The following is a 14,912-nucleotide window of genomic DNA, read 5'->3' on the forward strand; positions in this document are numbered from 1 at the left end:
AAGAGCCGTAACATTTATAAATGACAGGTAACCCCTTTATACCTATAACACATGATTCACCAATCACAATAGGTGAAGTCACATCTCCCCCTCCCTTCACAATGACCTTGCACACGCTCATTACATGCTTCAATACAATAATAGGGTCAGAATAGGTCTATTGTGGCTAATGTACATGTGCATTTCCTCAAACAACAGGAAATTAAGAGACTAAGTGCAGTGAAGGTCAAATGCACAAATTGTAAGATTTACCAAGTTTCTAATTATTAATTTAGCGCAAAAAACCTGATTAAAAACAATATGCCATTTTCTTATGACAAGATCTTTAAATTATAATATTTTAAGCTACAATGTTCATCACAGAAATAATATCGCTTTTGGAGGACAAACTGGAAAAGAACATCAGTTGTTCCATTGTCACCTGTCATTACTTACATAGTATCTTGGCCTGCACCAACCCTCAGTGTCAGTCGGGGAATCACAGGTGAAGGGGCAGGAACAGATAATTCCACTTTGGCCTGCTAAAATATAAAGGTTTTGTTCAGAAGAAATGAAGTTAGTTACACACACAAAAAACACATTTTTTTTCCCCTAATGGGAAACAGATTAGCGACGGTGCTCCGGAGGGTGAGAATATTTTTACAAGCATTCATTTTCTGTGATACTGTAGCATTAAATATAAATTGCCAATCTATCTCCTTTAAAGGAGTGTCTAGATCATACATGTCAAACTCTGGCACGCAGGGTGGTTTTATTTGGCCCTCGACACCAAAATCACCACTCATATATGGGCCCATTATTCTGTATGGAGGTCTATGTGGGGCCCATTGCTCTGTATGGAGGACTATGTGGGGCCCATTGCTCTGTATGGAGGACCATGTGGGGCCCATTGCTCTGTATGGAGGACCATGTGGGGCCCATTGCTCTGTATGGAGGACCATGTGGGGCCCATTGCTCTGTATGGAGGACTATGTGGGGCCCATTATTCTGTATGGAGGTCTATGTGGGGCCCATTATTCTGTATGGAGGACTATGTGGAGCCCATTATTCTGTATGGAGGACTATGTGGGGCCCATTATTCTGTATGGAGGACTATGTGGGGCCCATTATTCTGTATGGAGGTCTATGTGGGGCCCATTATTCTGTATGGAGGACTATGTGGGGCCCATTATTCTGTAAGGAGGTCTATGTGGGGCCCATTATTCTGTATGGAGGACTATGTGGGGCCCATTATTCTGTATGGAGGACTATGTGGGGTCCATTATTCTGTATGGAGGGCTATGTGGGGCCCATTATTCTGTATAGAGGACTATGTGGGCCCATTATTCTGTATAGAGGACTATGTGGGGCCCATTATTCTGTATAGAGGACTATGTGGGGCCCATTATTCTGTATGGAGGACTATGTGGGGCCCATTATTCTGTATGGAGGACTATGTGGGGCCCATTATTCTGTATGGAGGACTATGTGGAGCCCATTATTCTGTATGGAGGACTATGTGGAGCCCATTATTCTGTATGGAGGATTATGGGGGGCCCATTATACTGTATGGAGGACTATGTGGAGCCCATTATTCTGTATGGAGGACTATGTGGGGCCCATTATTCTGTATGGAGGGCTATGTGGGGCCCATTATTCTGTATAGAGGACTATATGGGCCCATTATTCTGTATGAAGGACTATGTGGGGCCCATTATTCTGTATGGAGGACTATGTGGGGCCCATTATTCTGTATGGAGGACTATGTGGGGCCCATTATTCTGTATGGAGGACTATGTGGGGCCCATTATTCTGTATGGAGGACTATGTGGGGCCCATTATTCTGTATAGAGGACTATATGGGGCCCATTATTCTGTATAGAGGACTATATGGGCCCATTATTCTGTATGGAGGACTATGTGGGGCCCATTATTCTGTATGGAGGACTATGTGGGGCCCATTATTCTGTATGGAGGACTATATGGGGCCAATTATTCTGTATGGAGGATTATGTGGGGCCAATTATTCTGTATGGAGGACTATGTGGGGCCCATTATTCTGTATGGAGGACTATGTGGAGCCCATTATTCTGTATGGAGGATTATGTGGGGCCCATTATTCTGTTTGGAGGTCTATGTGGGGCCCATTATACTGTATAGAGGACTATGTGGAGCCCATTATTCTGTATGGAGGACTATATGGGCCCATTATTCTGCATGGAGGACTATGTGGGGCCCATTATTCTGCATGGAGGATTATGTGGGGCCCATTATTCTGTATGGAGGACTATGTGGGGCCCATTATTCTGTATGGAGGACTATGTGGGGCCCATTATTCTGTATGGAGGTCTATGTGGGGCCCATTGCTCTGTATGGAGGACTATGTGGGGCTCATTATTTTGTATGGAGGACTATGTGGGGCCCATTATTCTGTATGGAGGACTATGTGGAGCCCATTATTCTGTATGGAGGATTATGTGGGGCCCATTATTCTGTTTGGAGGTGTATGTGGGGCCCATTATACTGTATAGAGGACTATGTGGAGCCCATTATTTTGTATGGAGGACTATGTGGGGCCCATTATTCTGTATGGAGGACTATATGGGCCCATTATTCTGTATGGAGGATTATGTGGGGCCCATTATTCTGTATGGAGGACTATGTGGGCCCATTATTCTGTATGGAGGATTATGTGGGGCCCATTATTCTGTATGGAGGATTATGTGGGGCCCATTATTCAGTATGGAGGTCTATGTGGGGCCCATTATACTGTATAGAGGACTATATGGAGCCCATTATTCTGTATGGAAGACTATGTGGGACCCATTATACTGTATACTGGTTGGCCCGCAACTTTCATTTTTCATTTTGGCCCTCTGTGTATTTGAGTTTCCCTGCTCTAGATGGATTGTATCTGCTGCAGAAATTCCACAGAAAGTATTCCGTAAATACATTACAGTGTTTCCTTCCAAAATTAGACAGATTTTTATATTATTTTTTGCTCCGAAAGATGGGTTAAGGCTGATTTTCGGTGGATATAATTGTTTCCCCCACAAACAATCATCACATTTATTCTTGATAAACATATGTATATATAAACACACACGTGTATATAAAAATTTAATTATCGTATCTTTTTACTATGGAATTATTTTGCTTTATTTACAGAAAACTGGAAATCTCCTCTTTGTCAGAAGAGACACTTAGGGTCAATTTACATAAGCCCATTTAGATAAGTCAACAACCAAAAAGCTTGTCTGTTGGTTGATTTTTTTTAACAGCTTTCTGTGTAAGCTGTGCATAGGCAGAAAGCAGCCAATTGGTGGAGGAGGCGGGGTTATACACATCTCAGAATTTAGAGAACTCTTTGACCGGCAGCAGACAAAACAGAGATTGTATCAAAATGACAGCAAACAGTACAGTAAGTGATACATTACTGGAATCAGGGGCTCTGCTCCAACTTTATGCTGCTTTCAAATAATGAGCAAATACTTGCAGACAAGTTCCCTTAAAATTACCACCGAATGGCTTACCTATAGTCAACAAATGGTCGTTTAATGGCCGCAGTTGTGCAGTGAAAACCCAGTCTGCCCCAAACCTCCTGTTTATTGATAACCAGCTAGTAGGAAGCCAATATAGGATAGAGTACACCTATACAAGCGAGCATCATTACCCAATACCCTGCTGTTAGCTTATGGTACACTATCAGACATATACGCAGCAGACGGCTCCCATCATTCGCTCGTCAGTGCCACAGCGAGGAGCACACGGGCTGCGTGCACCGTCAGAGCATGCAAGATCGGCTCAGCAGGGCACAGACTGCCCCTCTGGTGGTAGATAGGATATTAAAAAAAGAAGACAATGTAATCATTTAGACAAAACAAAAATCTCATTTACATTTTCATTAGCGCTGCTGCGGTGTTAATGTGTTATCTCCATTTTCATTAAGATTCAATCATTGCTTGGCTTGACTGTCATTTTCATTTATCACATTCTGCACTTCCATGCCAGGGCTTTTTTTTTTTGTTTTCTTTTAGCAGAAGTAAAAAACTGAACCTTAGGAGTTAAAAAGGACAACCGCCTATGGGGAAAGCACAAAACTGAGGCCAGGAGCGGTTTCACTTTTAAGCTTCCCAAATCGCCATAAAAGCAATGTATTGCAATAAGACATCCCTTTGTAAGGGCCTGAAAATACATTGTTAGTGGATTTGTCCAGTTTAATGTATAAGCAACTCTCCTTTCACCTGAACTAATAATGGTAGTCTTATAAACCCTTTACTGCCATGTGCTGCATTTTTTGCTAATCTTTAAGGATTTAGCTGCTTTGCCACATACCTCAGGGCACCAACTGATAAAGCTTTAACTCCATATTGCTCCTAAACCCCGGCAGAGCACAAAAACGCCAGGGAAAATGAGAGTCATTTAAAGGGGAACCAGTTTAACATCCTAACTTGCAGGAGTGAGGTGGATTTAAGAAAGAGTTGGCCGGACAATTCCATTTATTATGGGAATTCTTTGTGCTGGGACTTCCTGATGGCTACTGACCAGCCCTGTCAATGTCATCTGGTATTACAGCATTTCTTCATTTGTCTCCTTCACTTTAATCTTAAGAAGCCAAGTCACCCACATAAAGGACAATAAAAGTTTTCCATTTGGGGGCTGCCAACATTTAAGTTCACTACCTGATTTATAAATGGCTGCGTTGTCTGGCCAGTGACCCTTAACAGGCCACACACTTCAGATAGCCATTGGCTGACAAACAACTATTCATCATGGCGTGCTTGTGTTCACAATGATGGGAGTTAGCCACAGACAGAAGCCTATACTGTTGGCATACCTCCCTTAGGCTATGTGCACATGGCGTCATTTAGATGCCAACACAGCCGTCGAGTTTTCCTAGGCAAGGCTCCTTCAGGAAAAAGTTAGTGGTCATTTTCCTGAAGCGCCTTCAACAGTGGTTTTGTAGTCGTACTTCGCTGCCAGGGTCTCCTGCTCTGTAGTTCCAAGCATAGACAGCGGGTGGGATGTCAGCTGAAGAATGAGCATGTCCCTTCTTTTAACCAAAGTTTCTGAACCCTGAACTGGCTAAAAGAAGTGACATAAGACGGAACAGTGCACAGTATTGCCGCTTTGACATTGCTGTGCAATATGTTCATTTTATGGGGTGCTTTTTCAGACTGATTTGGGTGGAAAAGACCCTTGCGCACATCATCTCAAAGGTTTATTTGCAATGTTAAAAATTCCTACCAATGCACAGGTTGTGGCAAGTTGCGAATTCAAAGGGGTCTGACGGATGGGACATCCACCATTCATAAACAGGTGGGGTGCTGCAATTCTCTTTGGAAAGGAGTGGTGGACACACATGCATGCCACTGCTCTGTTCATTTTCTATGGGAATGCCAGCAAAAGGGCACTGTACTCTGCCATCTCCAATAGTCTCACGGAATAAATGTAGTGGTGGGGTGCATGTGCAGCCACCACTCCATTATAACAACTCACTGCAGACCTCGGTTCTCAGGATGAGTAATTGGACCCACACTAATCTGCAAATTATCACCTATCTTGAGAACAGGAGATAACATGTTGAGAATAACCTTTTAAGTCATGAGAAGTTACAATTCAACATGCCCATCTTTTCCTACCCTACATCTGCCGTTCTGGGGAGAGTCAGGGCATCACCATACATTAGATGGCCAGCAAGTTCGGCTAACTGCATCTAACGGTCACCGCAAGTCTGCAATATGGTATATAATAGAGAACATTTATAAAACCTTACTTTGTCATGCTTGTGTTTTTCCTTGTCTTTCTCCTTCTTTTCCTTTTCTTTTTTCTCCTTTTCTTTCTCCTTCACCTTCTCTTTATCCTTCTTTTTCTTCTTCTCTTTCTTCTCCTTTTTCTTGTCTTTCTCTTTAGTTTTCTCTCGATCTTCAGCTACTTTTTCCGGAACTAGTGGGGATATGGAAGGCATCAAAGATGGCAGTCTTACTGCATTGGGCGTACTTAGAATTGGCAGTGACATGTCTTTAGAAGGTAACACAACAGGAGTAGATTGAGCATTTTTTAGCTTTTCTTCTTTGTTTTTATCTTTTCCTTTCTCCTTCTTCTCTTTGTCCTTTTTACCCTTTTCTTTATCTTTCTTCTTATCTTTATGTTTTTCTTTTTCTTTCTTCCCACTGCTCTCCTTTTGTTTTGGTTTCTGTTCAGAGTCATTCAAATCCTTTGACTTGAGCCTAGGCAGCTCGCCATCATCATCCTTGATAGCGTCCTTCCACTGAAGTTTGGAATCTTTGTTACCATCTTTGTCTTTTTCCTTGTTTTTGTCCTTGTTTTTTTCCTTGCTTTTATCTTTTTGCTTTTCTTTGTCCTTTTTCTTTGTCTTTGTTTTCAGTTCCTTCTTTGTCTTTTTCTTCAACTCAACTGGAGAAGCTAGTTTAGCCTTGTCCTCAAAGGTTTTTACAAGTGGCTCTGGAGTAGGAGGAGATGCAGAGGGAGAAGAAAAGCATGGCTGACTTATAGGTATACCTGGTGGAGTTTCCTGGTTGACCTTTCGAATCACTTCATTAATTGAGTCATCCATTGTCCATGAAATATCAGAACTGGATGTACCTCCTGAAGCAGGCAGTGGGGTGCTACACATTTTACCAAGACTACTGTTTGCTGCTGATATCTTAGGAGTACCAGGTTCTGCTATGGTCAGTCTTTTTGGACTAGTAAAGACATCACCTTCAGATTCAGAACCTGAGGAAAACTCAAATGGATCTGGTTCTTGTTCAGCACAAGCCCGAGCAATAACAGCATCAATCGAATCCTCAATTGTATTATCAGTCACTGATGGTTTTTTTGAGGGATTTTCAGGGTTTACTTTTTCAGAATCCTGCGATGCTTGACTTTGCTTTACCTGTATATTTTCTCTTCCAATCTTTTCACTTAATGCAGCTAGTGGTGTACGGCTAGGTGTTTCTGACTTAACAGTTGGCTGGGGAACAGGGGCAGAAGTTTTGGGGCTTTTAGGGCTCTTGGGACTTTTGGCACGTCCAGGAGACTTTTTGTCTTTTAGAGCATTTTTAGGTGACCGCATTGGACTGCCTAGAGCTGTGGCTTTGGGAGATTTCGTTTTCTGTCCTGGTGAACTTTTTGATTTGGTTTTAGAGGTTAATGCTTTAGATTCTAAAGATTTTGAAGGAGTCTGAGGTTTAAGAATAGGAGAAAGCATTACTGCTTCTGAAGAAGAAATAGTCAAGTCAGAATTGTCCGGTATTTGAGGGGGTGAAAGCATTGGGGAAACCTTTTGAGTATTTATTGAACTAAGTGGCTCCCTTGGTTCCAATGTTCCATCCAAAATATCTCCTTTACTATTGGCTAATCGTTGCCGCTTTGAAAAAGGCATTTCGACCTCTGGACTCTCCAGTGGCCTTTTACTCAAATAGTTCTCATCATTAATAGTTTCATCTTCTTCCATCTCTCCTTCTTCATAAGGAACTTGCATAGCTTCTGCCGAAGTCCCACCATCTGTGGGTACTTGCTCCTCTTCTTCCTCTGTAAAAAGAAAAAAAAATTAATCACTTTGAAATGAATCACAAAAATGACACTGACAATATCTGTAGCAATGTTAAAAACCTAATCACAATTTAATTCTAGAACTACATATTCCCATTAAGTACATATACAATTAAGAGAACTGTAATTGCAAAAAAAAAAAACTTTGTATGAATAAATAGGACAAGTGAATATGAGAAATTTAGTAATTTATCTTATTAGAGAATTCTGCTTCTTTCTCCACTTATGAGCCACTTCTCCTCATCACCCCTGCCTATTGAACTGGTCAACCAGTCTGGGAAAAAAACAGCTTGCAGCAAGACCAGATAAACACAATGAGGTATCAGTATACATAGCCTATTGTACCCTATAGAGTGGGAAGAAGATAAATAGTGAGGAGAAAACAGGCAGAGGAGACCAAGATCATTCGAGCCTTCAAAAAAGTCTTTTACCTCACCCCAGAGGTGAATTCACATATACACTGCTCAGTAATGCTGCATAATGTTCTTCATGCTGCTCCTTTTATCTGTGTGCCAACTAAGGAAGCAAGAGCAGGAATCCCTCCGAGCTGGTCTCATCCCACAAGCTCAGAGCCAATTGCAAAGTAAGAGGAGGAAGGAAAAAGGAGGGGGAAAACTGCTGAAAATACAGGATACAAGTCATGTTAGCACCCCTCTTCATCCTGATTTTTTCTAGCCATGGTAGAAGCTTTTTCATGCATGTTTTAACTTTGCGGGGACATAGAACTTTGGAGAACAGGTGGAGAATGACTATATTCACCATGGAGTACTTTTTATCAATTATTCACAGGATACAAGTCACACACACACAGCTTATTCTGAAAATATAAGGGTCTGGCAGGTACCTGACCTATCTCACGCAGTGTTTGGCTGAGAGGGCATTTTTGGAGTGCCAAGACAAGACTAGGGGAGCAGAGATGAATCAAGCGCCTAGGCGTTAGCTAGAAGGTAAATTGGTGAGGCCATTAAATTGTTAATTTGGAACCATCTAAATAGTTTGAAAAAATATTTATACCCTTGGAAACCCCCTTTAAGCAATATGCCACAAATAAAAAAAATCACTTTAAGAGCTTGTACAAAAAAAAAAAAAAAAAAAGCCATTTCTTTCACCTGCTGCTCCCATTGTTTCCCAGTCTGTATACCAGGTGCTTGAAGCCACCTCAATGCCAAAAGACGCTCATTTTTTTAGCCCTTGAATAAAAGTCATCCGGCTGAGAAGAACATATATGTTTAGAATGACTTTATCCAAAAGTAGAATCATCTCTACATCTCCGGTAGTAATTTGGTCCTCCTATGGGCGCCGGCGCATATTTACAGACACATTTAAATGTTTGCATGCCCTAGCAGTGTACACAGCAGAGCGGCATTGACACCTGGTATTATAAATGGCCTAATATATATGGTAATAGTGCTGTATCACATAACTGCAGAGTGCCCTGATAACGCCAGGACCCAGTTTCCATGACTACATAGGAGCGCGCGCTGTTTACAGGGCCTCGCTGCTGACACCACAAGCGGATTCAAACCGCGCCGCCTTTGTTATTTATGATATCGTTTATGATAAGGACCCCTCAACCTATTCCCTCCGCCTGTCACATACAATAAATTGGACTCATAAATCACCACATCTGTCATTACTGTTCACCGTAACATACAGCAAGCGGAAAGTGATGGAAGATTTGTTTTTAATTTTTTTACAGTACATGATGAAACTGGATTGGGGTCCAACCAAAAGCAAAGAATGAAGATGCACAATTGTCAATGTGTAAATTTAGATTTTTAATAACTCCATAAAGCTTCCATAGCTGGAAAAATGCTCGCGCTGTCGACAGACATTGTGCCACGCACGCTCGCACATGCACGCTCGCACTGGTTAAATGTGTTCTCACTGGGGAATAAATTAATTATTGTCAGACTCATAGGGGAGAGCAAAACATACGAAACACGAATATATATATATATATATATATATATTATATATATATTTATTAGAACTGGCTGGTCCTGGCAAATTTTGTCAATCTTTGAGGTTATGAACATGGGAATCTTTACACTTTAAAAGAGGTTATAAAAATAATGGCTTTTTAAAAAGGTGCAGATTATTTTTGGTGTCAGAAAGACCAGAAATTGGTGGAACCCCCCCAGTTAGAAGCATGCCAGAACCTAAATAGATCTAATGGGATCCCTCAGTGTTGGATTGCATCCCCTTGGACACCTCCATCACAGAGTCATGAAGTTGGTGTGAACTATACTTTAGGTCAGGAGTGAACAACCTGCAGCCCGGGGGCCACATGCCACTCACAATGCCCCCCAACCATATAGATAGAAAAATACTTGTCTGACAGGTTAGGTATATGGGGGCAGCCATACACAGGATAGTGGCAGCAGCTGAGGAGCAGGGACTGGCAAGTACTAATGGTGTACAGGGTAGACACCTATGGATGCCTCTTACATCAGGAGAATGGGGTCTCTTAACCAGTTTGGCTGGGAGTTGTGAAATATTAGGTAGTGAGCAAAAAGCCCATGAACTATTGTAGAAAGCCATGTGCATGAGTATTTTTTTTTGAAAAATGCTTCAAATACTCAAAATAACATGAAAAAACAGCACTGTGTACTAAAGGAGCTGTCCAATTCAATTCAGCCTGTAAACTTATTCAAAGAGTATTTGACGTAGTTTTCAATGTCGATTTAGGAGCAGAATCCTCAAAAAACAAACAAACAAAAAAAAAAACATCTCTGGCTACATTCCCACAATGAGTATTTGGTGAGTCTTTGATTTTGCAGACTTTCTGCACCTATTATGCTATGTACACACACGTTGGGTTTTGCAGCAGTTTTTTTATGCACATTTTCAGCTGCGTTTTTGCAGTACCAGCAAAAGTCTATGAGAAACCAGAATTCACATATCTTGTTTTTTTCTGCGTATTTTGTGACTTGGTTGTGTTTTTGGAAAATAGAGCATGTCACTTTTTTCAGCGTTTTTGAAACAGAAAACGTACCTGCGTTTTTTCACCCATAGGAAGTAATGGGTGGTCAAAAAAACGAAAGAAAAACAGCATCAAAAAAACGCACCAATACCTGTGTTTTTAACGCAGCTGTTTTCCTGCCAGAGAAAAGTTAGCCGCAGATTTGCAGCACAAAAAAACACGTGTGTGAACACAGCCTTACATAAATTTGGTCATTCGTGTTTTTTCATTGCTTTTGAGTACATTATTTTACATTTTTCTGTCTTTTTCAAACTTTGTCTCTTGTTGGTATGTCATGTTTTACCTAAAGCACATTGTTTTTTATACTTCCTTGTATTTGGCTTTGACAAATCCTTTATGATACAGTCATGTTTACATGCATTTTTTTACCTGCTGATTTTCAGCATCTAATGAAAGTATATGGGGAAAATCCGCACATAAAACTCAGTGTACTTACAAGAGACGTACCTGATACTTGGTTATACCATGCCTGATGAAGAGACCTAAGTAGTCTCAAAAGCTTGTGCACCCCTGCATTAGTTTCATCTAACTGGCCGTTTTTGTGTCTCTCAAGCAGTTTTTAAGGTTGTAATATCACAGACATTTCTTGCGTTAAACCAATATCATCACCGTACATACCTTAAGCATAGCCAGAACAGGCCCATTTATACATCAATAATGAAATATGAAGCCTAAAATAAGAACATAACCAGTCATGGGGTACGTGCACACGCTTGGTATGTAGAGCAGATAAATCTGCTGCAAAGCCTGGAGCGTTGGCAGGAAAAACGCAGCGTAAAATATGGGCTTTTTAATGAGTTTTTTTCCTATTCATTTGAATGGGTGAAAAAACGCTGAAAGAATTGACAAGCTGCAGATCTGTGCAACGTGTGATTTCAGAAACGTATTCACTTTGCTGGTAGTGTAAAACGCAATGTGTGAACATAAACTACTACAGAAACAATGGAACCATTTCAGTTTCTGAAAAAAAATCTGGGTAGCAAATTAAAATCATGCTTCAATTCAGCTTAGTAAGTATGTATTTTAGCTGTGCTCATCATGCATAGTATGTGACATTTACTGAAGATTATACTGGTTTTAGATGTCACGTTCATATTATTTTATACTTTTTCGAGCTTTGACAAGGGATTTGTTGAACACAAAGCAAATCTATAGACGATTTCTCAAAGATTCATTTCCGCCCCGCCATAGGAGCTATTGCGCAAATACTCGTCCTCGCTCTTGTTTGCAGTAAACAGGAATATAAAAGTATTAACTAGCTGAGCGGGTGCCTTCATTCTAATGCAGGACTTGCCCCACTGCTCTCAATGACCTTGACAAAATTCTGGAAAAATATCTCAGGACCTGGGGCTGTAAAGCTATTTTAGAATTAGCTTTGAATAATTGTCCCACAATAGGAGTTTCTTGATTAATTGCTTCAGATAAGGTCTCGTTTTCTTCGCTGGCCTCCAGTGGCTCCCCCTTATTTCCCATAACCGCTGGTCTCGTTCCTCTGCACACTGGGAATGGCAAGGAGAAAAATCACAGATACACCAATTGCATTACTTCAGGATTAGTTTAGAGATAACCCTTCGGATTCCATTACTGGCCGTTATTAGTGTAATTATTTCATCAAGTTTACTTCGTTTGAAAGATGCACTAATTGTTTTCAAAAGCTTATTAGACAAGCATAAAGGCTTACAGAGCGCCAAGGAATTGATCCTTCAACAGCAAAAAATTATACAAGGTAAAGAGAGTTTATCCAGCAAATTAGGTCTCGGAAGTTAAGGGAAAACACCGGCAGAGACCCCAGTGATACCAAATATCCTCACTAGTGATGAGCGCAAGTGCCAGTTACTCCAGTCTGCCTAGGGTGCTCGGGTATGCACAGAGTATCGCGGGTGCTCGAGTGAGATGTTCGCATCCCCATGTTTCGCGGCTCTTAGACAGCCACAAAACATGCGGGGATTGCCTGTGTATGTCAGGCAATCCCCGCATGTTTTGTGGCTGTCTAACACCCACGAAACATGCATCCGCGGGGACTCCAACATGTCACTCGAGCACCCGCAATACTCGGTGCATACCCGAGCACCCTAGGCAGACTGGAGTAACGAGCACTTGTGCTCATCAGCAATCCTCACCAGACAGAATAGTGTGGGGAGCAATTAGAGGGGGAAGGAATAGCGTTAAAGAGTACCTGTCCCCAATCCAAGGCGGCCCTTTATACTTAAAAAAAGAGGGCAGGCTTTGTGTCATAAGTGCTCCTACTGTCCCAAAAAAGGGTCTGACTCTCTACCAAACTAGGGTTGTGGGATCCCGGCATGCAGTGTAATTCCACACTCCGCAGCAGCGGCGCTCAGTGAGAGTGAGATCACACTCACAGCAAGATCAGCCGCAGCGACTCGTGTGATCTCGCTCTGCATGCCGGGATCCCACAACCCAGAAGTCCGGCCCAAATTTGGTAGAAAGTAGGACGCTTTCAGGGGTCAATAGGAGCACCTATGTGCAGGTTTGATACTAATTTATATTGAATAAAAACTCCAGTCTGGGCTGGCGACTCTTTAAATAATAAGGACAGTCAAATATTGGTTCTAAGCACTCTTTAACCCCTTAAGGACAAAGCAATTTTTCTTTTTTTCTGTGCGCTTTCATTTTTGACTCCCCTTCTTCCAAGAGCCATACATTTTTTTTTTTTTTTTTTTTTAATTTTTCAGCCAACAAGCCGTATGAGGGCTTGTCTTTTCATGGGAAAATTTTAGTTAACATTGATGTTATCATTCAGAGCACTGGAAAATGGGAGAAAAAATTCCCAGTAAGGTGAAATTGAGAAACAAGGAAGCGCAAAGTTTTTTTTGGAATTTGTACTTATGGCTTTCATTGTACAGTAAAAATGACTTGGAAATATGATTTTCCAGGTCAGTATGATTTGATTACGGCAATACTACTAAAATTAGGAAATTAGTGAAAAAATATATTTTTGCTTGTGCCACCGTTTTCTGTAACGTTTTCATTTTTTTAGATGGCGCCATGTGAGGGCTTGCTATTTTGCATGACGAGCTGACGTTTTGGGGAATATACAACATTTTGACTGCTCCTAATTGTGACAACCAAAAATCTGGCATTTAGATTTTTTTTTACCAATATAGTTAGTTTTATATTTATTTTGACAGAAAAGACTTATTGATGCTGCGATATCAAACATATTTATTTTCTTCATTTTTCTAATTTCTTTATTTTTAATCAGGGGAAAAAAGGTGCGATTTGAATTTTTGTGTTTTTTTTTAATTTTTTTAAAAAAAAATATATATATATTTTTTTACTTACTTTTTACAGTATTTTTAATCCCCTTCAGGTACTTGAACCTGCGATAATCTGATCACTTGTACTACATACAGCAATACTCCAGTCCAGGCTGGTGTTCATAGGAGGTACCATCATGACAAGCATAAGGGCCTTGAGCACACCCTGGCTGTCATGGCAATTTATTGGGCGGGTGAAGGGATATGAGGGGTAAGAACAGCCTTCCACCTGGACATGCACTGTAAATGGTGCCGTCAGATATTGAAAGTGCAATAACCAGGTTAACAGCCACCGCTGTTATAGGCAGATGATGGCTGAATAACTCAGCCATCATTTGTTGGGTAAGATGGGAGCTCAGCTGAAGCCCACTCGCATCAAGACGAGCATTGTACATGTATGGCACTCGTCGTTAAGTTTAAAAAAAGCAAGACAACTCAAGGCATTAAGCTTAAAAGGAATCTGTGACAAGGTTTTTACAACATCTAATCTGAAAGCAGCATAATATCAAGATAGAGAGCCCAATTCCATCAAACAGCCATTAACTGGCCATGACGGTTTTATCAGCAGGAGATTGTAACTAGAGGGCCAGCAAAGCCATGTAATCCTACATATTTATGAGCTCTGTATAACCACGCCCCCACCACTGATCGGCAGCTTTCTGCCTACGCACAGTGTACTCGGAAAGCCGTCTTTATGTAAAGGTCACAATACACATTAGATGAAAGTTGGACAAAGAGTCTGGACAAAGAGTCTGGTCAACCATCTTATGTATATAAGAGCCTCCTGATGCTCCCCGACATGGTTAATACGGTTGTAAAAATACAAATCAAATTTAACCAAAGGATAGGAAAAGGATAAAAAAAAAAAAAAGGGTTACATGTACACAATAATACATGATCCAGTTCGCTTCAAAAGAGTTAATCTTTCCCTCCTGATCCTAGTTGTCGATCCACTGGACCAAAACATTCAGAAAACAATTTTACACATTTATATAATTATTTATGCTATTTTCTTTTAAGAAAATATATTTTATAAAACTATCAACGGTTCCTGCTGTGACCAGCTTCTGAGCCAGGCTAGCATATAGATTAATAGTTCTTAGGGCTCATGC

The 14,912-nt window shown here is 41.0% G+C and overlaps 1 protein-coding gene across 1 annotated transcript in view; it reads right to left on the bottom strand.

Moving 5' to 3' along the window:
* The window catches only part of TAF3 (TATA-box binding protein associated factor 3), a 138,085-nt gene that overhangs the window by 23,176 nt on the left and 99,997 nt on the right, over nucleotides 1–14,912 (bottom strand). The window contains exons 3-4 of the mRNA XM_073652439.1: nucleotides 5,756–7,515; nucleotides 436–521 (exon numbers count right to left, since the gene is read on the bottom strand). Of these exons, the coding sequence (XP_073508540.1) occupies nucleotides 436–521; nucleotides 5,756–7,515 (1,846 nt within the window). The remainder of the gene's footprint in view (nucleotides 1–435; nucleotides 522–5,755; nucleotides 7,516–14,912) is intronic.

Source organism: Phyllobates terribilis, unplaced genomic scaffold, assembly GCF_046119375.1.
Source record: "Phyllobates terribilis strain yellow unplaced genomic scaffold, ASM4611937v1 Scaffold_11__3_contigs__length_659146591, whole genome shotgun sequence".
Taxonomy (NCBI): Eukaryota; Metazoa; Chordata; class Amphibia; order Anura; family Dendrobatidae; genus Phyllobates; species Phyllobates terribilis.